Source organism: Phascolarctos cinereus, unplaced genomic scaffold (assembly GCF_003287225.1).
Source record: "Phascolarctos cinereus isolate Bilbo 61053 unplaced genomic scaffold, phaCin_HiC Scaffold_4;HRSCAF=312, whole genome shotgun sequence".
Lineage (NCBI taxonomy): Eukaryota > Metazoa > Chordata > Mammalia > Diprotodontia > Phascolarctidae > Phascolarctos > Phascolarctos cinereus.
Window position 1 is genome coordinate 210,278,464 of NW_027555847.1, and position 23,282 is coordinate 210,301,745.

Genomic DNA, 23,282 nt, shown 5'->3' on the forward strand with positions numbered 1-23,282 from the left:
GTCACCCCTTCAAGGGACTATTGTATTGCTTGTTTGTTGTTTAATATCTTTTTGTTGTTGTTTTGGAATTTTTTTGCTATCCTGTTTTAGTTTTGTTTTCTTTTTCCCCCAGGAACGACAGAGTATCTATAGCCTTGAGAGTTATTAACCTAGATGCCACTATATTTGAAAGGCAATATGCTTTCTCTATCTTCCTTACATAGCTAGGAAGAATCAACATCTGCCTGTTGTTGTAGAGCAAGGGGGACGGGTAAAGCGTACCATCAAAGTCTTTTCGGCAAAAGAGAATCCCAATATGGACCACCAGGCACAAGTTGATTGTTTGGTTTGTGTATCCCTGCCAAGAGCATAGGGGCTAGTGTTGGAGAGACACTAAATTAGCCTTTTAAGAATGAGATTCTCTACTGTTGTACTATAAGAAATGATGAGCAGGCAGATTTCAGAAAAACCTAGAAAGACTTATATGAGCTGATGCTGAGTAAAGTGAGCAGAATCAGGAGAATGCGAAGTTCTAAAACAACTCTGAAAGACCCATGATGGAAAATGCTGTCCACATCCAGAAAAAAGAACTATGAAGTCTGAATGCAGATTGAAGCATATTATTTGCTCTCTCTCTCTCTCTCTCTGTGTCTCTGTCTTTCTCTGTCTCTGTCTGTCTGTCTCTCTCTCTCCCTTTCTTCTTGTGGTTTATGAATGTAATGGAATGCTATTGTGCTATAAAAAATGATGAGCAAGCAGACTTCAGAAAAACCTGGAAAGACTTGTATGGACTGATGCTGAGTGAAGTGAGGAGAACCAGGAGAACGCTGTACACAGTAACAGCTATGTTGTGGCTAACTTTGATAGACTTAGCTCTTTTCAGCAATGCGAGGATCTAAGATATCTACAAAAGTCTTATGATAGAAAATGCTATTCCCATACGAAAGAGCTATGGAGTTTGAATGCAAATCGAAGCATATTATTTGCTCTTTTTTTTCTTCTGTTTTGATTGTTTCTTCTTTCTTTTGGTTCCTCCTATTGGTTCTAATTCTTCTTTACAACATGATTAATGTGAAAATATGTTTAATAGGAATGTATATGTAGAGCTTACGTCAGATTGCATGCCGTCTTAGGGAGGGAGGTGGGAAGGGAGGGGGAGAAAAATTAAAATTCAAAAACTTGAAGAAGTGATTGTTGAAAACTAAAAACAAATTCATTAAAAATATATATTTCCATATTATATACATAATATATAATATGGAAATATATTAAATTTCATGTGTGTATGTATATTCAGCCTTCCTTTGACTGATTGAGATAAGAGTCAGGTTCATGTGATACTCATTACCCCTACCACTTCCTCCATTTTTGTATTTTCTTCTTTTGGTGCATTTCAGTTATGAGAAATGCAATGTTTTACCTCTTTCTTTTTCATTTCTTCCTAAGTGTATTAGTTTTCCTTTTCCTATCCTTTCCTTTCTTATGACTATTACAACAGAAACAACATCCTTTCACAAGGCCTCAGTTTGTAATTTAACTTTTGTATCCCTTAAAGAGCTTAGGATTCTGAAGGAACACTTGTCTTTTCTTCTGCTAATAGAATGTTTAGCCTTTTCTAATTGTTGAAATATATTTTCTAGGTCTCTCTTGACTTCTCTCTTGACTCTTGTATTTACATTTCAAAGTTTCTACTCAGGTCTTATCTTTTTATTGAGAATATCTGATCGTCTTCTGGCCAAGGTGTCTGCTAGAATGGAAGCAGGTGGCCCAGCTCGCATAGCATACTCCAGTAAAAACTTTAAAATAGTATAAAATCAAATAACAATTGAAAAAGTCAATGTGAGACTATAGTAAGTGATTCTTTTTGCCCCATAACTGTACAAAACGATCACCCAAAAGTCTATGGGCAGCAGGAGAGAGATTCTACCAAAGAAAGCTAGCACCAACAATAGCAAATAAACCCTGCCTCTCAGAATGACCAGAAATAGACTAGGTACATGGGTAGCTTGCAAGGCTCTGTGACTAACTGTGGTTCATGGGTACTTGAACTCTTTCTTTCAAAATTCTATAGTAATTTTTCTTTGACTTGAAGCCCTTGATTTTGGTTATAACATTCCTGGGAGTTTTCATTTGTTTGTTTTCAGGATGTAACTATTGAATGCTTATGATTTTCACATTGCCCTCTGGTTTTAATTGAACTATGCTTTTTTTTACTTATGTTTTCTTGAAATATGATACCCAGGGTTATTTCTTTTAATCATGTTATTCAGGGAATCTTATGTGCAAGCAGAGCCAAAAAGCAAGAGTGATCCTGACACAAAGCCCTAATTCAGAAGCTAAACCTGAGATGAGTAAATAAATGAAGACATTGACTTAGACAAAGAATTATGATAGATCCAGAGATAACCTAGAAATCCAGCCTAGAAAGAAGTACTGTTGCCATGATAATTACAAGCAAAGTCTCAAATAAAAAAATGGATCCTTCACAAGGACAACATAAATGCCTAGAAGAAATGAAGCAAGAGATTAAAATGAAATAAAAGCCATAAAGGAATGAATTAGGGAAAAAATAACATTTAGAATAAAAAAGTGGTAAATCTTACCTAAGTAATGAAATCTCTGAAAATCAGAATGAGTCAGGAAACGTGAAATCAGTGATTCCATGTCACAGCAAGAAATATTAGAATGAAGTAAAGATTGAAAAAATAGTAGAAAATGTGAGTTATCAGTAATCAGAAACAACAGTCCCCTTCATGTGTTCTCTTTTGTATAAAGAAATGCTCTTTTGTGTGGGTGTGGGTGTATGAATGTTCAGAATAGCAAAAACTATTTGTTTAAAACAATGCCTAAAAATCCTTTATTCTGTCAAATATCTGTTTCCCTCACATAAGATCACACTACTCAGTCTTGCATGGCAAGTTATTTTTTTTTCTTTTTTTTTAATTAACTTATTTTGATTTATCAACAATCACTTCCATATGCTTTTGAGTTGAAAATTTTTCTCCCCCTTCCTCCCCCCACCCTCCCCAAGGGCACAATCTGATATAGGCTTTACATTTACATACCCATTGAACATATTTTCACATTAGTGAAGTTGTAAGTAAAAACTAAAACCAATAGGAGGAACCATCAGAAAGATGAAACAAAACTCAACAGAAGGTAAAAACGGGTGATAGCAATTCCACTTTCATAGTTCTTTCTTTGGATGTGGACAGCATTTTCCATCCTGAGGCCTCTGGAGATGTCTTAGATCCTTTTAATGCTGAGAAGGGTTCAGTTTAACAATCTTAGTCATTGCATAACCTGACTGTTATTGTGTATAAAGTCCTCTCGGTTCTGCTCACTTCACTCAGCATCAGACCATGTAAGTCTTTCCAGGTTTTTCTGAAGTCAGCCTGTTCATCATTTCTTATAGCACAATAGTATTCCATTACATTCATATACCACAACTTGCTCAGCCATTCCCCAATTGATGGGCATCCTCTCAATTTCCAATTCTTTGCCACCACAAAAAGAGCTGCTATGAATATTTTTGTACATGTGGGTCCTTTTCCCATTTGTTTGATCTCTTTGGGATATAGCCCTAGAAGTGCTATTGCTGGATCAAAGGGTATGCACATTTTTGTAGCCCTTTGGGCATAGTTCCAAATTGTTCTCCAAAATGGTTGGATCATTTCACAACTCCACCAACAATGTATTAGTGTTCCAATTTTCCCACATCTTCTCCAACATTTATCATTTTCCTGTTTTGTCATGTTGGCCAATCTGATAGGTGTGATGTGGTACCTCAGAGTTGTTTTGATTTGCATTTCTCTAATCAATAACGATTTAGAGCATTTTTTCATATGACTATAGATGGCTTTAATTTCTTCATCTGAGAACTGTCTGTTCATATCCTTTGACCATTTATCAATTGGGGAATGGCTTGTGTTCTTATAAATTTGTCTTAATTCTCTATATATTTTAGAAATGAGGCCTTTATCAGAGAGACTGGTTGTAAAAATTCTTTCCCAATTTTCTACCTTCCTTCTAATCTTAGTTGCATTGGCTTTGTGCAAAAACTTTTCAATTTAATGTAATCAAAATTATCCATTTTGCTTTTCATAATGTTCTCTATCTCCTGTTTGGTCATGAATTCTTCTGTTCTCCATAGATCTGATAGGTAAACTATTCCTTGTTCTCCCAGTTTACTTATGGTATCAGCCTTTATATCTAAGTCATGAACCCATTTTGACTTTATTTTGGTATATGGTGTGAGATTTGGGTCTATGCCTAGTTTCTGCCATACTCTTTTCCAGTTTTCCCAGCAGTTTTTTTCAAAGAGTGGGTTCTTATCCCAGAAGCTGGGGTCTTTGGGTTTATCAAATAATAGATTACTATAGTCATTGACTACTGTGTCTTGCATATTTAACCTATTCCACTGATCCACCTCCCTATTTCTTAGCCAGTACCAAGCAGTTTTGATGATTGCTGCTTTATAATACAATTTAAGATCTGGAATTGCTAGGCCACCTTCCCCTGCATTTCTTTTCATTAGTTCCTTTGATATTCTGGACCTTTTGTTTTTCCAAATGAATCTTGTTATTATTTTTTCTAACTCTATAAAATAATTTTTGGTAGTTTGATTGGTATGGCACTGAATAAGTAAATTAGCTTAGGTAGGATTGTCATTTTTATTATATTAGCTCGGCCTACCCATGAGCAACTGATGTTTTTCCAATTATTTAGATCTGATTTTATTTGTGTGAAAAGTGTTTTGTAATTGTGTTCATAGAGTTCCTGGGTTTGTTTCGGGTAGACTCCTAAATTTTTATAATGTCTACAGTAAGTTTAAATGGGATTTCTCTTTCTATCTCTTGCTGTTGGGCTTTGTTGGTAATATATAGAAATGCTGATGATTTATGTGGGTTTATTTTATAGCCTGCAACTTTGCTAAAGTTGTTTATTATTTCAAGTAGTTTTTTACTTGATTCTCTAGGATTCTCTAAGTATATCATCATGTCATCTGCAAAGAGTGATAGCTTTGTTTCTTCTTTGCCTATTCTAATGCCTTCAATTTCTTTTTCTTCTCTTATTGCTAAAGCTAAGGTTTCCAGTACAATATTGAATAACAGTGGTGATAATGGACATCCTTGTTTCACCCCCGATCTTATTGGAAATGCTTCTAGCCTGTCCCCATTACATATAATGCTTGCTGAAGGTTTTAGATATGCTATTTATTATTTTAAGGAAGACTCCATTTATACCTATGCTTTCTAGTTTTTTAATAGGAATGGGTGTTGTATTTTATCAAAAGCTTTTTCTGCATCTATTGAGATGATCATGTGGTTTCTGTTGGTTTTGTTGTTGATATGCTCAATGATGCTGATAGTTTTCCTAATATTGAACCAACCCTGCATTCCTGGTATAAATCCTACCTGGTCATAGTGTATTATTCTTGTGATAAGTTGCTGCAATCTACTTGCTAGTATTTTGTTTAAAATTTTTGCATCTATATTCATTAGAGAAATTGGTCTATAATTTTCTTTCTCTATTTTGACTCTTCCTGGTTTAGGTATCAACACCATATTTGTATCATAAAAAGAATTTGGTAAGACTCCTTCACCTATTTTCCCAAATAATCTATACAGTATTTGAATTAATTGTTCTTTAAATGTTTGATAGAATTGCATGTAAATCCATCTGGCCCTGGAGATTTTTTCCTAGGGAGTTCATCAATGGCTTGTTCAATTTCTTTTTCTGAGATGGGGTTATTTAAGTATTTTACTTCCTCTTTGTTAATCTGGGCAATTTATATTTTTGTAAATATGTATCCATTTCACTAAGATTGTCAAATTTGTTGGCATATAGTTGGGCAAAATAATTCCTAATTATTGTTTTAATTTCCTCTTCCTTGGTGGTAGCTTCACCCTTTTCATTCTTGATACTAGTAATTTGGTTTTTTCTTTCTTTTTTTTAATTAAATTAACCAAAGGCTTATCTATTTTATTGGTTTTTTCATAAAACCAGCTCTTAGTTTTATTTATTAGTTCAATAGTTTTCTTAATTTCAATTTTATTAATTTTTCCTTTGGTTTTCAATATTTCTAATTTGGTGTTTAGTTGAGGATTTTTAATTGTTTTTTTCTAGTTTTTTAGTTTGTATGCCCAATTCATTAATCTCCTCTTTTTCTATTTTATTTATTAATGCATTTAGAGATATAAAACTTTCCCCTAAGAACTGCTTTGCTGCATCCCATAAGTTTTGGTATGTTGTCTCATTATTGTCATTCTCTTGAATGAAATTATTGATTGTTTCTATGATTTGTTGTTTGACCCAATCATTTTTTAGGATTAGATTATTTAGTTTCCAATTATTTTTTAGTCTATCTTTCCATGGCCCTTTATTACATATAATTTTTATTGCGTCATGATCTGAAAAGGATGCATTTAATATTTCTGCCTTTCTGCATTGGATTGTGAGGTTTTTATGCCCTAGTACATGGTCAATTTTTGTGTATGTGCCATGTACTGCTGAGAAAAAAGTATATTCCTTTCTATCCCCATTCAGTTTTCTCCAGAGGTCTATCATACCTAACTTTTTAATGTTCTATTCACTCCTCTCTTCTTTCTTGTTTATTTTGTGGTTAGACTTATCTAGTGCTGAGAGGGGAGGTTCAGGTCCCCCACTAGTATAGTTTTGCTGTCTATTTCTTCCTGTAACTCCCTGAACTTCTCCTGTAAGAATTTGGATGCTATACCATTTGGTGCATATATGTTTAGTAATGATATTACTTCATTGTCTATGGTGCCTTTTAGCAGGATGTAGTTTCCTTCCTTATCTCTTTTGATTAGATCTATTTTTGCTTTTGCTTTGTCTGAGATCAGGATTGCTACCCCTGCTTTTTTTCACTTCAGCTGACGCATAATATATTCTGCTCCAGCCTTTTACCTTTACCCTGTATGTGTCACTCTTTTTCAAATGTGTTTCCTGTAAACAACATATTGTAGGATTATGGTTTTTAATCCATTCTGCAATCCGTTTCCGTTTTATGGGAGAGTTCATCCCATTCACATTCACAGTTATGATTACTATCTTGTCTTTTTTCTCCATCCTTTTCCCCCCATTTATGCTTTTCTTTCTCCTTTTTCCTTTCCCCCTTCACTAGTGTTTTACTTTTGACCACTGCCTCCTTCAGTCCCTCCCCCCTTGTATTATCCTTTCCCTTTTCTTTCCCTTTAGTCTTACTGCTTCCCTCCCTTCTTTCCCCCCTTTTCTTTCCCTCCCTTTTCTTTCCCCTTTTCCCTCCTACTGCCTATAGGGCAAGTTAGATTTCTATACCTAACTGATTATATTATGCCCTTCTTGAGCCAAATCTGATGAGAGTAAGGTTCAAACAATGCTCCCCCCCCTTCTTTCCCTCTGCTGTAATAGGATTTTGTGTCTTTTCCTGTAATGTAATTTACCCTTGTCTGCCTCCTCCTTTCTCAGTACATTTTCTAAGATCAGATTGATTCACTTATTTGCATCCATTTAACCTACTTGATTAGATTTTTTTTATCATTACATCAAAGTCAACTAATATCCACCCTCTTTATGTATACTCCTTTAACAAGGTGTAATAACAATAGAGTTCTCAAGGGTTGCAAGTCTCATATTCCCTTGTAGGGGTTTAAACACCCCCCCTCTTATTAACAACATATTGTATCTTTCTGTCCCATTTACCTTTTTAAGTCCTTCTTGAGTCCTGTACTTGAAGATCAAATTTTTTGTTGAGCTCTGGTCTTTTTATCAGGAAAGTTTGGAAGTCTCCTATTTTGTTGAATATCCACCTCCTCCCTTGAAAAATGATGCTCATTTTTGCTGGGTAATTGATCCTTGGCTGCATTCCAAGCTCCTTTGCCTTACAGAATATCATGTTCCATGCCCTGCGGTCTTTTAATGTAGAAGCTGCAAGGTCCTGTGTAATCCTTACTGTGGTTCCATGATATTTAAATGGTTTCTTTCTGGCTGCTTGCAGCACCTTCTCTTTCATCTGGTAATTTTGGAATTTTGCTATTATGTTCCTTGGTGTTGTCAATTTTTGGGATCTCTTTCAGGTGGTGATAGGTGGATTCTTTCTATGGTTATTTCCCTTCTGGTTCTAGGACTTCTGGGCAGTTTTCCTTTATGATTTCCTGAAAGATACTGTCCAGGCTCTTTTTTTCATCATGATTTTCAGGTAGTCCAATAATTTTTAAATTGTCTCTCCTGAGTCGATTTTCCAGGTCGGTTGTTTTACTGATGAGGTATTTTACATTTTCATCGATTTTTTCATTTTTTTGTTTCTGTTTGACTGATTCTTGCTCTCTCATAGAGACATTAGTTTCCATTTGTCCAATTCTAGTTTTTAACAGATTGTTTTCTTCTGTTAGTTTTTGTACTTCCTTCTTCAACTGGCCAATTGTGTTTTTTAGGGACTTGTTTTCTTCAGTGTATTTTTTTTTCCAATTGGCCAATTGTATTTTTGAAGGACTCTTTACCTCTCTCATTTGACTATTAAAATCCTTCTTGAGCTCTTCTAAGAAGGCTTTTTGGGCTTCAGACCAGTTCATATTCCCTTTTGTTGTTGCAGATGTGGGTTTGTTGACAATGTTGTCCTCTTCAGAATTTCTGTCTTGATCTTCACTCTTCTCATAATATGAATCCATGGTACGTTTCTTTTTACTCATGGTGTTTCTTTATTCCCTGGCCTTTAAAGAGATTGAGCTCTCCTGCTGGGGAACAGAGGGTACTGACCCAACCTTCTTGTGTTGGGAGCCTAGGTCTTGGTCACTGGCTTTGCATGCTGGGGTCTCCTATGCTGGGAATTGGAGGCTGTAGGTTTCTGGCAGCTTACCTTGTGTTGGTCTGGAATCAGCAAGGCTGGAACTTTCAGGCAATTCTAGGTTGCCTGCTTTTCCTTTCCTTTAGCTTTCTTCAGCTCCTTTTCGATGGCTGCTGTAGGATGTTTATCTGCCTGGGGCCCCCTGCAGTGTTGTCTCCCTCGTTTCTGCTGATGCACTGGGAGATTCCTTTGTGGTAGAGTGTCCAGGCACCTGGTGGTTTTCTGATCTGGTTTCCACTGGTTCCCCAGCCCTCACTGAGGCTGGTGTGTTCTACCACTTGGGCTTCAGGATTTCATCACAATTGGAGTCTTCAGGGCTCCTACAGCTCACCTGGTTGGGTTGGAATCAGCCAGTCCGGAGCTTTAGGTTGTTTTCTTCACCTCCTTTCAGATGAATGCCACAAGGTACTTATCCACCTGTGGCCCCTTGTAGTTCTGCTTCCCTTCTTTTTGCTGAGGCACAGGGAGACCCATTTGCTGGGCTGCTGCACTGCTGCTCCCCATCTTTCTTCTAGTTCAGGTGTTCCAGGGGTTTTTTCTGGGGTGATATTTTCTGGGTTTTCAGAGGTTGATAGGGGAGAATGAGAGCGACTACCTTTTCACTCCGCTGTCTTGGCTCCCAGAAGCGGAAGTCCGCAAGTTATTCTTGATTATAAGTTTTTATCTTTTGCTTTTTGAAATAACACATTTTAACCTTCTCTGTCCTTTATATTAGTTGTGACCAGGTCTTCTATAATCCTGAGTGAGTTTCGTTGATATTTGAACTCTTTTTATCTAACTTGTGGCAGAATTTTTTTTTTGAGGGGAGACTTTTAAGCCCTGGATTTTGGTTTTAACATTCCTGGGATTTTTCATTTGTTGCTGTTTTTGTTGTTTTTCCCAGTTGGTGACTGGAGGATTCTTTTTATTCTCACTTTGCCCTCTGGTTCAAATAGATGTGTGCAGTTTTTATTTGTGATTTCTTTAAATATGGTATAGGGGTAGGGTAGGTATTGTTTAATAATGGTATTTGGGACATTTTCTCTCCTTGACCTGTTAACTAGATCAGTTATTTTTTGTAATAGATACTTTACATTTTCTTCTAGATTTAGCTCTTTGACATCTCTTGACCCATGATATTTCTTCATGATGTTTAGTGTCTTCTCTCATTCACTCATATCTCTAGCCTCAATTCCTGAGGCAGACTCTTCTTCTTCCCACATTCTTGGATTGAGTAGTCAGGCCTTATTTTGTCCTGACCTTGATTTCTTGGACTCTTGCTGACAAATTTCATTTTCTCTATAGTGACTCCACTCAGAGGGTAGGCAGGTTTCAGGTAGCTGTGACATGTCTACAGTGTGAATACTGTGTCTTATGATCCTCTGGATAGTCTGTGGTCAAAGTGCTTGGACTTTTCCACACCTGACATCCTGTACTCAAAGCAATGCCAATTCCTGGCCCTGCTTCCACAATCAGAACCCTGTGGATTTTCACCCCAAATATAACTTCCCCTTCTAAATATTAAGGCTCCTTGCCTCCCAGAAACAGAACATTGCAATCTTCAAGTGCTCCTCGAGTGATCAGAGCACTGATATGCTTCCAGATTATTTACCTGAGCTTGTGCTTTCCCATTTTCTCTCAAGCTTCTGTCTTTTTGTACAGATCTGGACTAGATAAAGGGACTGATTTGTCTTTGAATGTCTTAATCATCATTTGATCTTTTGTTATCCCTTTTATATCTTAGCTGCAATGGGAAAGCTGGGCTCAGCTATAACCTTTGGTGTTGTTATCTTAACTAAAGTTCTCGTGTCATTTGTTCATTCCAGAATCTTCTACTCTTTTTTGTTCAATGTATTCCTAAAAAACTTAACTGGGCAGCCAGGATCCTGAGTTTTCATATTGCTGATCTCCCAACCCTAATCTCTTATTTGAGCCTTCATCTTATCTATCTTAGCCACTGTGGTCCAGTTAACATTACATCCTTTCCATTTCTTTTTTGTTGTTGTTGTTACCATTTAAAATAATGAACTTAAACATAAAAAAAAAGCACATATATGGTGGAACACAAGAAAAGGTAATTATGTGTGGAATTGTGACTCTCCACTTCATGCCACTCTTTTTTAAAGTATGTAATAAATTCTATGCTTTCAAAACTGTCTTTGTTCCTTTCTGAGCTTCCTACTGTCTGTATCTTTTGTTTGGATGTTTCAATGGCCCCCATTTTATTTATAGCAAAGCCCTTCTTCTCTTCCAATCTTTTGCAATTAAAAACTGAAAGAAAAAAAGAACTATCCACATAGATAGGCTTTCTTGGGATGATGGAAAGGGGTGCACCTGCTGTCATGTCAAATAACTAAATAGATTTTAGGTTTTCAAGGACATTGTAAGTTTTGGCATGGCCAAATAACATTTAATGCCTCAATCCTAGATATCTAAGGCACAATTTTACTAACACTGCCATAGATGGACTAATGACCAATCTTTTTTCTTATACCCCCCGCATTTCAAGAACTATACCAAAAGCAGGACCAGACACTGTTTTTCCCAGGGCTTTTGGAATTGTCTCCATCCTGGTCTGAGAGGCAGTAGTGAAGATGGTGGCATATTTTTTGTTTGGCAGACACATGCTGTCTCCTATATCTTCCTCAGAGTGTCTTGCTGCTTCAGCTATGCTAGCTTGTTGCCCTGGCCTCTTCTGCAAAAGGGGTGTTTCCCTAGATGATGGCTGTGGGGATCAGACTGGAAGCAGGACTAATGGGTTGGGAGGGAGTACTGTTATTCCTATGACTATTCTGCTCAGGGTCTTGGATTATCTCCTTTAGGGTCTGAGAGGAGGTTGTAGGTGAAATGGTAGTGGTGGTTTAACTTGCTTGATTCATGCCATCACTTATCTCTCCCTCAGGGTGCTATGTCATTTAATATATTTAATCTCCTATAGTATTGTAGAGGAAAACAGTTGCAAATGACTTAAGAATGATAATCAGTGCAGTAACCAGTCATGACTCCACAAAACTGATGAATCATGCTTCCCATCTCTTGGCAGAAAGGTGATAGATTCAAGGTGCAGAATGAGGCATAACTTTTTTTTTTTCAGAAATGGCCTATATATAGATTTGTTTGTGTGATTATTTGTAACAAGAGAGGACTTTTATTTTTTGAGGGGTGGCAGAGTTGGAGAGGAAATAAAGTGATAGTAATAATGATATTAAAACAAAAAAAGAAAGAAAAGAGGAGAACTATTTTTTTAAAAACTGAAGAGAGCAAAAGAAGGTTCTAAAGAGGACACAAAAAAGCATGGTAGTGATGAAACTATCATATTATATTTGAAATATGCAAAATAAAAACAAGCTGCATACAATGGAGATTCATGGTTTCATGTGTAGTTTTTCTTTTTGTTCATCATTTAGGGAAATGTTCAAGTTTTTGATGTTTATCAAAGTCAAAGTTTCTATACCTAAATTTTGTACAGCTTTTAGCATAAGTAAATATTGTACTTTGTCAAAGGAATTTTTCTGCATCAGTTGATATTGTTGAAAGGAAGAGTCTTCATTAAGGCTTCACCCTAATTAATAGTCAGGCTCAGAAAAATATGGCAAAAGGAGTTTATTATTATATATAAGACATATGCATTACACGAGCCTGAACCCGAACTCAAGCTGTCTTTTAAAGACAAAACTTGGTAACAAGAGAAGTGAACTCTGATAGGTTGAAATTACAAAAGTTAGTGGGCTAGTGTTGCATCAGTGTTAAGTTTAAAATCCAGCTAGGATGCTAATTTCTAAAGGGGATCAAAGCACACGTGGCTGTTATACTGGGCCTGACACATAAGGCAGCTTCTGTAAGAGAGAGCTCACACCTTCACTTGTGCAGCCTTCCCCCCTTACCTGTGGTGTAAGAGGGTTGTCACATTTACCTGTACAGCCCCCTGTCATGTACATTTTTGAAAAGGATGGAAATCATGGGTACATTCAGACTTACATAGTGGTAGAAGATAAATTCTTCAGTATAGTTATGTGGTATAGAATATTTTTTATTTGTTTATTACTTTTCTAATACTGACCCATCCTTGCATCCGTTCTAAAATTCAACTTGATTATAGTGAATAATTTTTTACATATTCATAAAAAATATTAGTATGTAATTCTCTCTTTTTTTTTTCATTATCCTTCCCTGGTTTGGATATTAGGACTATATTTGTCCCTTAAAAAGATTTTTATGAGACTTCCAGGAGCCAAGATGGCAGAGTAGCAGTAAATCACTGTAACTTTTCTATACTCATCTCCACACAGCCATAAAATAGAGTTCCAAAACAAAAACTGGAATAATAGAGCCAGCAAAAAGATGGAGCTAAACAATCCCCAAGAAACTTGAAGGATCGGCAAGAAAGGTCTGTCTCATTCTGGTAAAAGGGGAGCACAGTCCAGGACAGGAAGTGTCCCAGCAAGCCAGCAGCAAGCCCCACCTCAGCAAACCAACACATGATCTCGAGCCCCAATGTGGTGTAGCAGGCAAACAATAACACCAGGATCCCCATGTACCTCAGCATAGCCAGGGGACCACCAAATTCTGGCTCCAAGAACCACCATGTTCTGTAGCATAGCCCCAGGCAAACAATCATCCTCTAGTGACCAGACCTCCACATCCTTCAACACAGTCCCAGGCAAACAGAAAGATGCCAACCCTACAGGTGCCTAAGCAAACAGGCAGCTGCCAGCCAGAACTACAACATAGTCCTGAGCAAACAGGCAACCTCCAGAGACAAGACCACCATGTGCTTCAGTGTAAGCATGGCAGAAGCACCTCACCTCAACATATGCCAGACACCAGCACTAGGACCTCAGCTCAGCACCAGCTGAACTTCTACCCCTACCACCTCCATAGTACCAGCAAACCCCATCCCCCAGCACAGCACCAGACATGAGGGCTCCCATGGGCCTCAGGGCAACATAATTGTAGCACCAAGTAAACAGCCAGGGCCTGAAGCACAAGAAGCCTAAGATAGTGTCCCTTCCACCCTCGGAGCAGAGCTCAAATTTATTTGGTTTTGGGTTTTTTGTTTGTTTTTGTTTGGTTTTTTTATATGAGGCAGTTGGGGTTAAGTGACTTGCCCAGAGTTACACAGCTAGTGAGTGTTATATGTCTGAGGCCAGATTTGAACTCAGGTCCTCCTGACTCCAGGGCCGGCACTCTCCACTGCGCCACCTAGCTGCCCCTTTCTGTTTTGTTTTTGTTTTTTGTTTTTTCATTAAGCAGAGCTCAAATTTAAAAGGAAAACCCCCAAAAAAAAACAAACGAGCAAAAAGCAACAACAACAAAAATCTGACCATAGAAAGTTATTGTGGTGACAGGAAAGACCAAGACACAAACTTAGAAGAAGATGACAATGTCAGAATGGGCAAAACCCCAAAGAAAAATGGCAAGTGGTCTCAAGCCACTCATGAAAGAGCTCAAAAAAGAGTTTAAAAACCATATAAGAGATATAGAAAAAATGGGGAAAAAATAAGAGTGATATAAGAGAATTATGAAAAAAGAGTCAGCAGTGTGGAAAACTGCCTAAAAACTAGAATTGAACAAACATAAAAGGAGATACAAAAATCCACTGAAGAAAACAATTCCTTATAGATTACAACTGGCCAAATGGAAAAGAAAGTACAAAAGCTAATTGAGGAAAACAAAACTCTAAAAGTTAGAATTTGGCAAGTGAAAGCTAATAATTCCCTGAGACATCATGAATGAATCAAACAAATTCAAAAGAATGAAAAAATGGAAGAAAATGTAAAACACCTCATGAGAAAAACAACTGACCTGGAAAATAGATCCAGGAGAGACAATATTAGAATCATTGGACTACTTGAAAGCCATAATCAAAAGGAGGACCTGGATAGCATCTTTCAAGAAATCATCAAGGAAAACTGCCCTGAAGTCCTAGAACCAGAGGGCAAAGTAGGCATTGAAAGAATCCACCAATCACCTCAGCAAAGAGATCCTTAACAACCCCAAGGAGCATTATAACCAAATTTCAGAGCTGTCAGGTCAAGGGAAAAATACTATAAGTGGCCAGAAAGAAACAATTCAAATGTCAAGAAGTCACAATCAGGATCACACAGGACTTGACTGCAATATTAAAGGATTGAAGGTCATGGAACATGATATTCGAAAGGACGACGAAGCTAGGACTACAACTAGGAATCACTTAACCAGCAAAATCAAACATAATACATCAAGGGAAAAAATGGTCATTTGATGAAATAGAAGAATTGCAAGCCTTCATAAGGAGAAAACCAAAAATTTGACCTCTAATATCAAGACCCAAGAGCAGCATAAACAGGTAAAAAGGAACAAAACACAAGGGATTCAGTAGAGCTAACCCATTTATATCCCTACACGGAAAGATGATGCTTGTAACTTAAAAGCTGTATCACTAACAATACAGATAGAAGGAATATACATAGACATAGGGCATGGGTGTCAGGTAAATTTGAGGGAACAATATTAAAAAAAGTTTCTCAGTTTTTGAGAATAATTTTTATAGTATAGATCTTTATTGGCCATTAAAAGTTTGATTGAATTCTCTTACAAATCCAGCTGGTCTGGATTTTTTCTTTGTCAATACCTTTACAATTAGTTAAATTTCTTTTTCTGAAACTAGATTACTTAAGATAGTGGTGTCAAACTCAAATGAAAATTTCATCCATGCTGGTTGCATATTGACTTAGAAAACATCAATTTAACAGGATCTATATTGTATTGTATTTTAACTTATTTTTTATTAAACATTTCCCAGTTACATTTTAATCTGGTGTCAGCCTCACTAGGGAGTTTTGCTGATGGCTAAGGCCCTGTAAATTAGGTTTGAGATTTGCTGTCTTAATTTTGATATTTTATATTCTAAAATAATCATCTATTTCTCTTAAGTTGTAGTTATGCTGGCATATTATGCCAGATAGTCCTTTAAATTACTTCTCTGTTTTCAATTTCAGATCACTAATAATAACAGAAATATAAGTCAAAACAACTCTGAGGTTTCACCTCACACCCAGAAAATTGAAAACAATGACAATAGATTAGAAATAGTCAATGTTTGAAGGGCTGTGGGATGACAAGCACAGTAATACATTATCGGTGGAGCTGTGATTTGGCATAACCTTTCTGAAAAGGAATTTAGAATTATATTCATACCCTGAGATTTAATTGCTAGACATATCCCTCAAGGATGTCAGTGACAAAAAGTAAGGATTCATCATACCAAAATACTTGTAGTAACACTTTTTATAATTGCAAAGAGCTGGTAGCAAAATAAGTGCACATTAATTTGGGAATGGCTAATTAAATTGGGGGACTGAACCTAAGAAATAATGACTATGAAAAATTTAAATTAGCATGGGAAAACATACAAATTGTTAGAAAATGAAGTCAGCAGAACCAGAAAAATAAGATACATGACTTCAACAATGCCAAGTGAAAAGTTAAAAAAAGAAAAGAAAGAAAACTGAGTAATGCATAATTATAATCATCAAGTTTGGCATTGAGTTAAAAGAGAAGGAGAATGCGACTTCCTCTCTCCTTACCAGAAGTGAGGGATTATAAGTATGGATGAATAATGGCTTGATTAGTTTTACTGAACTTTTCTCTCTTTTTAATTCTTTGTTACAAGGAGTGCCTCAGCATGGAGAAGGGAGGGGGGGAGATATTTAGAAATGAAGGTAATATAAAAACAAAAGATTTCAAAATTTTTAGTTTAAAGATTTGTCTTTAGGATCACTTCTTACAGGAAAGATTTTTAGTTAACCTCCTTGACTTGGTATTCTTGGTTACGTAGTTTTGTAACTGTTCATACGTGTGTGTGTGTGTGTGTGTGTGTGTGTGTGTATACACATATATATATGTATACATGTATATATATGTATATATATATATATATATATATATATATATTGCTATATAAGGTAACCCCCTGTTTTATGTACCACATTTTTGTATATATTAACTAAACGGTCAATTGCTCCTTCCCTGATCTCTAAAGATGGCAAATGTGGAAGGAAATCATTTCCCACAAAGAAACACATGCTATATAAAGACTCTTATTTTTTAAACTATAAACTCAATCAGCTCAGAACAGAAAATATAAACTATTTGTATCATTTTCCCACCTGTGTAAATGCACATATAGACATTTTGACACAGTTCCAAACATTTGATGTCATTTTATATAAACATCACCATGAATTAACATTTTTATCATTTATTGTGATGCAGAGGAAACTTATTTTTCTTTACTGACAAATTTTTTTTCATTTTTACATTTATAAATATAATAAACACCAAAGGAAATAGGAATTTCCATATACAAATTAAGACAGGAGAAGACTATACATAAAACTGTGGCTTTCTATTTTGTACAGCTCACTTTTTGTTTAAATGTGAAATGGAGTTTGGTTAACACAAGCGCTCTCTAATTAAAGCAACCTGTTTCCATTCTTTTTTCCACCTTACCCTGCCCCAAATCACAGGATTTTTACTCTCTCTTTCCTTTAATTCTCCCTTCATATTACTCCAAACTAGAGTGTAGGAGTTTGTTTTGTTTATGATTATTCCCTCACTCATTCCCAGCCCCCTCCTTAAATTCTCCTTTTCCCTTTCCTCTCCTATTTCCATATTGAGATGACATATAGCTCTCTGTATGTGTGAGTATAATGCTGTATGATTATATCGAACCTTCTTTTGACCAGTTCTGGTAAAAGCGAGTTTAATTGAATACCTATTTCCTTTGTCCCTTCCTAGATGTTTATAGAGTCTTCATCTCATCCAGCCCTGTTCTATTAAATAGTAAGTCTCCCTCTCCTTTCTCCTCCTTTTTGTTCCAATATATTTCCTATTTCTTTCATTTCCTTCTTTTCCTATGTAGCTATCAAACAAAGAAGAATCACCCATGAGCCATCTTGCCTGTCTTATTGAACTTTCTCTATGACCCTTGAAGATATCAGGGCTTTGAGAAGACCCTTTTTTTCTCCCTCAATTATGATTCAAGTAATTCATTATCACTGATCAAATGTATTTACCTTTCTATGTTTCTCTTGCCTCTTGCATTTTCATCTCAAAGATTTTGCTGATTTCTGGTCTTTTCACTAGAAAAGTTTAAAAATCCTCTATTTCATTAAATATCCATTTTCTTCCTGTAGGGCTATATTCATTTTTGCTGGATATGTTATTCTTGGTTTTCAAGTACTTTCTAAAACTCCTGTTTCTAAACTGGGAATTTTAGAAGAGTCCATGAACTCAGTCCCTCTGATTCCAGATCCCAAACTCATTTCATTGAACTGAGACATCCTTGGGCCTTAATATTCTGCCTACAGTACCTATTCTATGAATATTATTAACACTCTAGTACTAGAGTGTCAAGATGGAGTTAATCGGTCAAGATAAATCAAAAGAGTATTAAACCCAAGACAATATATTAACATATCTTCTCCCTAAATTTAAGTTTCTTGGGTATGTTTTGTTTGTTTGTTTTGTCCTAGGTATGTATCCTCCAACGAGTGGAAAGGCGTACATCTGTGGGTATGAGATATCCAAGGCCATGGTTCAGATCCGGGAGAGCTTGGGTTTTTGCCCCCAGTATGATATCTTATTTGATCACATGACGGTAGCTGATCACCTTTATTTCTATGCTCAGGTGAGCCAAAGAAACACTTTTCCCCTCTCTTATGGAATTATATAGCTTTAGAGCTGGAAGGGACCTCATTGTTCCATTAATCAATCCAAGCCTCTCATTTTACAGATGAGGAAACTTAGGGCCAGTAGCTAAGTCATTTGTCTATCATCATATAGTCAGTAGTAGATACGGGATTTGAACTGTGGGTCCTTTGACTCCAACTCCTTTGATCTGACTACTTTATTATGCCTTTTATTTTGTGACATAAAAAGTTCGAAAGACATGATTTCTGGGTAATTAATGATTTTATTAATCATGTTAGTATATAATCAATAAAAGGGTAAGTGGAATTCTCAAATGCCAAAGACCCCTCGTGGAACCCACTCAATTTTCTTGGAAGAGTGGGTGTTCCTGAGGGTAGAAGTCAACTCTGATTGGTTAACAAGTAATGAGAGAATGAATATTATAATGAGAGGTGGACCTATTATAATGAGGGGCTGGGGAACCTGACTGAATATGTCACTCATTGACAAAGAGAAACTATCTCAAGCCAGACTAACCCCAGCCTTGGGGAATCTAGCCTGCCTCAGTGAAACACAGTGGGCCAGAATTCACTTCAGATTAAATTCTTTTTAAGGATCTCTAGTTGGATGGGGTAGCAATTCCGAAATTTCATCACATCATCCATCTTGCCCTTCAGAGAACTAAGTTTTGACCTAATCTCCAAATGAGGAAAAGAAAAAAATGCTTTTTCTCGTTAAAATGTTTAGAGTGATGTGGCTATGGAAGGAAGGCTCGCTACATTTCGAAATATATTTTCTGAAGGACTCTCTGTAACAAAGTGAGATGGGGAGGTAGGGACGTTTAAATAAATTCCTTTTAATGAATACCATGCAGGTAGCAAGGTTAATGGGATCAAAACCTCGAAGTAATTACACTTTATAGGAACTATTAAGAATAGTGATAAAGGGGCAGTTAGGTGGCACAGTGGCTAGAGCACTGGCCCTGGAGTTTGGAGGATCCGCGTTCAAATTTGGCCTTGGACACTTGACACTTACTAGCCTGTGTGACCATGGGCAAGTCACTTAACTCCACTGCTTAACCACGCAAAAAAAAAAAAAGTTTATTGACTCAATGAAGGGTTATTATCTGGGTCATTCATAGCTCAAATGGAGAACATTTTTACTGGTGCAGTGATGTTACAGTATTTGTACAGTCAGCTGTGCAAACCAGATTTTAAACTTATTGATCATATATTTTTCTGAGGAATGTCACATTGTACTGTTTTAAATGTCTGAGGTGTTATGACACACTTTATTTCTTATTTGGTAGCATTGAATTTTTCTTTTTTTTAGTGAGGCAATTGGGGTTAAGTGACTTGGCCAGAGTCACACAGCTAGGAAGTATTATGTGTCTGAGGCCAGATTTGAACTCAGGTCCTCCTGGATCCAAGGCCAGTGCTCTATCCACTGCACCACCTAGCTGCCCCTTGAAATTTTTTGAAATAAATTTTTGGTAATGTTTGTTTTTATGTCACCTACATTTTTCCATTGTTTCTCTTCTCCCTCCCAAAGAGTCATTCCATTAAATAAATTATACAAAACAGAAAAGAAAAAAATTGGCAAAACTAAGGAACGTATTGAAAAAGACTGACATCACATGCAGTGTTCTGTAACTATGGTCTTCCTCCTCTAAGTTTATCATTATAATTGCACAGAATTCACTTTTTGTTATGTTATAATTATTATTCTTTCCATTTGCATTGTTGTAGTCATTGTATGTATTGTTATCCTGCTCCCACTTAACCTGAGTTTATAATAGTTCATATAAATTTTCTTATGCTTCACTTTTTATTCCTCATATTCATCATTTCTCATGGCATAATAATATTCCATTATATTCATGTTTCACAATGTGTTTAGCCATTCCTTCATCAGTAAATGATTCTGTGAATATGGGGACATCCTTTTTCTCATTAGCCTCCTAGCTATATTCTTAGCAGTAGAATCTCTAGGCAAAAAGGTATGGAAATTTAAGTCAGTCTTTTAGCATACTTCCAAATTGTTATCCAGAATGGTTACAAATCTGCCAACAATACTAATATATTGTGAAGTGTGTCCATCTTTCCATAAGAGGAAGATACTTTTTAAACCACAATTGCTAACTATTAATTAAAGTCAGAAATGTCATTTAGGTTCTTTCTTTTGTGTTTTCAGTTGAAAGGATTGACTCTGAAGGAGTGCCATAAAGAAATAGATCAGACCTTGAAATTTTTCAGCTTGGAAGAAAAGCGCAATCATTTTTCAAAGTCACTGACTGCAAGCGTGAAGCGAAAGCTCAGCATTGGCATTGCGCTCTTAGGAGACTCCAAGGTATAAAAAGTGACTAAAATGGGTCCCTGTTGCTGTTTGAACAGAAAAAATCAACTGCTCCTTAGTGAACTGATCCTAATATGGGGAGTTCCCAGGGTGTCCTCAGTGGAGAGATATTTTCATATGATTGGAGTAAGTTGACTGTATGTGTGAAGTGCCCAGTGTTTTACTGGGACTGACTGTAACTTATTCTGACCTTGGTGACTGCACTTGGGCAAGTAATTCAAGTGCCTTGTACTCAGTTTTCTAGGAAATTAAAAGTGCAAAACAAAACCAAGGTAGGCTCCATCCATATTAAGGGTCTATGTACGGCACCATTTGCTAATGTCATGGTGTTATCTTTCTGGTCTGCAGGTAATCATTCTGGATGAGCTGACATCTAGGATGGACCCCATTACCAGACATACCACCTGGGATCTTCCTCAGCAGTATAAACGTGGCCACACCATTGTGCTGACTACCCACAACATGAAGGAGGCTGACGTGCTAGGTGACTGCATTGCCATCATGGCCAATGGGGAACTGCAGTGCTGTGGTTCCTCATTCTTCCTCAAACAAAAATATGGTCTCTCTAGCTTTTTTTTCCTTTTTGATGCATCCTTCATATCACTGTCAAACTTCCTTATGTAGCTGGCTTTTTTTTGGAATTTCTCAAAAAGGCCCTGAAAATAGAGTAAAGGGAGAAGGAATGAGGGCAGAACTTCATGGAGGTGTGTAAGGCCCCTTTCTAGGGCTCTCTAAGCTCAAAGGGATTTCAGATTTAGTTGAGGGTAAACTAACCAGAGGGGTTTTTTTTAAATTTGTTTGACTCAGGGCTTGAAGGGACTGTAGAGCAGGAGGGAAAAAGCCAAGCAAGCAAGAAATGGAGAAGTAAGTAGGGTGAAACAAAGACCTTTGTAGCTGAGTAGAGAATAGGAGAGATTGGAGCCAGCACAGCATCTATATGCTGAACTCTGTCATCACAGCTTCAGACATTAAATCCATCAAAAAGCATTTATTAAGCATTTCCTATGTGCCAGGCACTGTGGTAAACACCGGTGATACAAAGAAAGGCAGAAGGTAGTCCTTGCTGTCAAGGAGCTCATAGTCTAATGGGGGAGACGAAACACAACAACTATATACAAACAAGGCAAATACACAAGAAGGAAGGTACTAAAATTAAGAGATTTGGAAAGACTTCCTATGGAAGGCAGAATTTTATCTGGGAATTGAAGGAAACCAGGGATGTCATTAGAGCAGAGGAGGAAGAGCATTCAAGGAATGGGGGACAGCCAGTGAAATATCCATATCTGAGATATAGAGTATGTTGTTCAAGGATAGTAAAGAGGTCAGTGTGAATGGATGAAGAATAAGTTGGCAGTGGAATACAGTGTACGGTGTAAGAAAATTGGAAAGGTTGGGGTAGGGTATTTGTGAAGGACTTTGAACACCAGACATTATTTTATATTTTATCCTAGAGGTGATAAGCCTTGGCAATAGATGGGTAGGAGAGGGTGGTGAGAGAGTGAAGAGTTGAGGATGACATCTAGGTTGCAAGCCAGGGGAATGGGGAGGATGGGGGTGTCTTTGATAATAATAGAGAAGTTTGGAAGTGGGAAAGGTTTTGTGGAAAATAGAAAATTCATTTTGGACATGTTGATATGTCTATGGAATATCCAATTTCAGATATCTAATAGGTGTTTGGAGATGATAGACTGGAGGTCAACAAAGAACTTAAGAGTTGGATAAGGAGATTTGATAATCATCACTATAAAAATGATAATTAATGGAAGCTGAGAACACCAAATGGGAGCTGAGAATAGTGGGAGAAGAGGAGAGGGCTAAAGACAAAGGTTAGTGGGCTCTAGTTTGTCCTTTGTTCTCAAAGAGGGCTATGATGTCAGGGAGATGATGACATAACTTGCACTGAATTGGATTTGAATGAAGGAGGACCGTGTAAAGTCATCAGCCTCACATTTGCCTCCAGAGCCATCTAGGTCCAGTGGCCAAATCAGGATGACAGGAGATGGCCTAGAGGTTATAGTGGACATGACCTGGATGAAGGTCTAGCAAGGAAGACTTAGAAGATGTCATCAGATGGGTAGGAGGAGAAAGTAGTGTTCCAAAAACCTATTGAGAAGAGAGTATCAAGTGGAAGAGGGTGATTGACGGTGTCACAGGCTACAGAAAGGTCAAGAATAAGGATTGAGAAAAAGGCTATTAGATTTAGTAAACATCTCTGATAAGTTTGGAGAGAGCAGTTTTGGTAGAATGAGAACAGAAGCCAGATTGAAGGGTGTCAAGAAGAGACTCAGACGAAAGTGAGGTACAGAGTCTTCTTAAGGAGTTTAGCCACAAAAGACAGGAAAAATATGGGTTGATAGCAGGGATGGAAAGATCAAGTGAGGGCTTTTTGAGGACGTTTGTACGCAGTATGGAAGGAGTCAGTAGACAGGGAGAAATTGAAGATAAATGA

The 23,282-nt window shown here is 36.9% G+C and overlaps 1 protein-coding gene across 1 annotated transcript in view; it reads left to right on the plus strand.

The window, feature by feature from the left end:
* LOC110193499 (phospholipid-transporting ATPase ABCA3-like) overlaps positions 1 to 23,282 on the plus strand; it is a 337,264-nt gene that overhangs the window by 44,090 nt on the left and 269,892 nt on the right. The window contains 3 exon segments of the mRNA XM_078151735.1: positions 18,322 to 18,476; positions 20,672 to 20,827; positions 21,182 to 21,392. Of these exon segments, the coding sequence (XP_078007861.1) occupies positions 18,322 to 18,476; positions 20,672 to 20,827; positions 21,182 to 21,392 (522 nt within the window).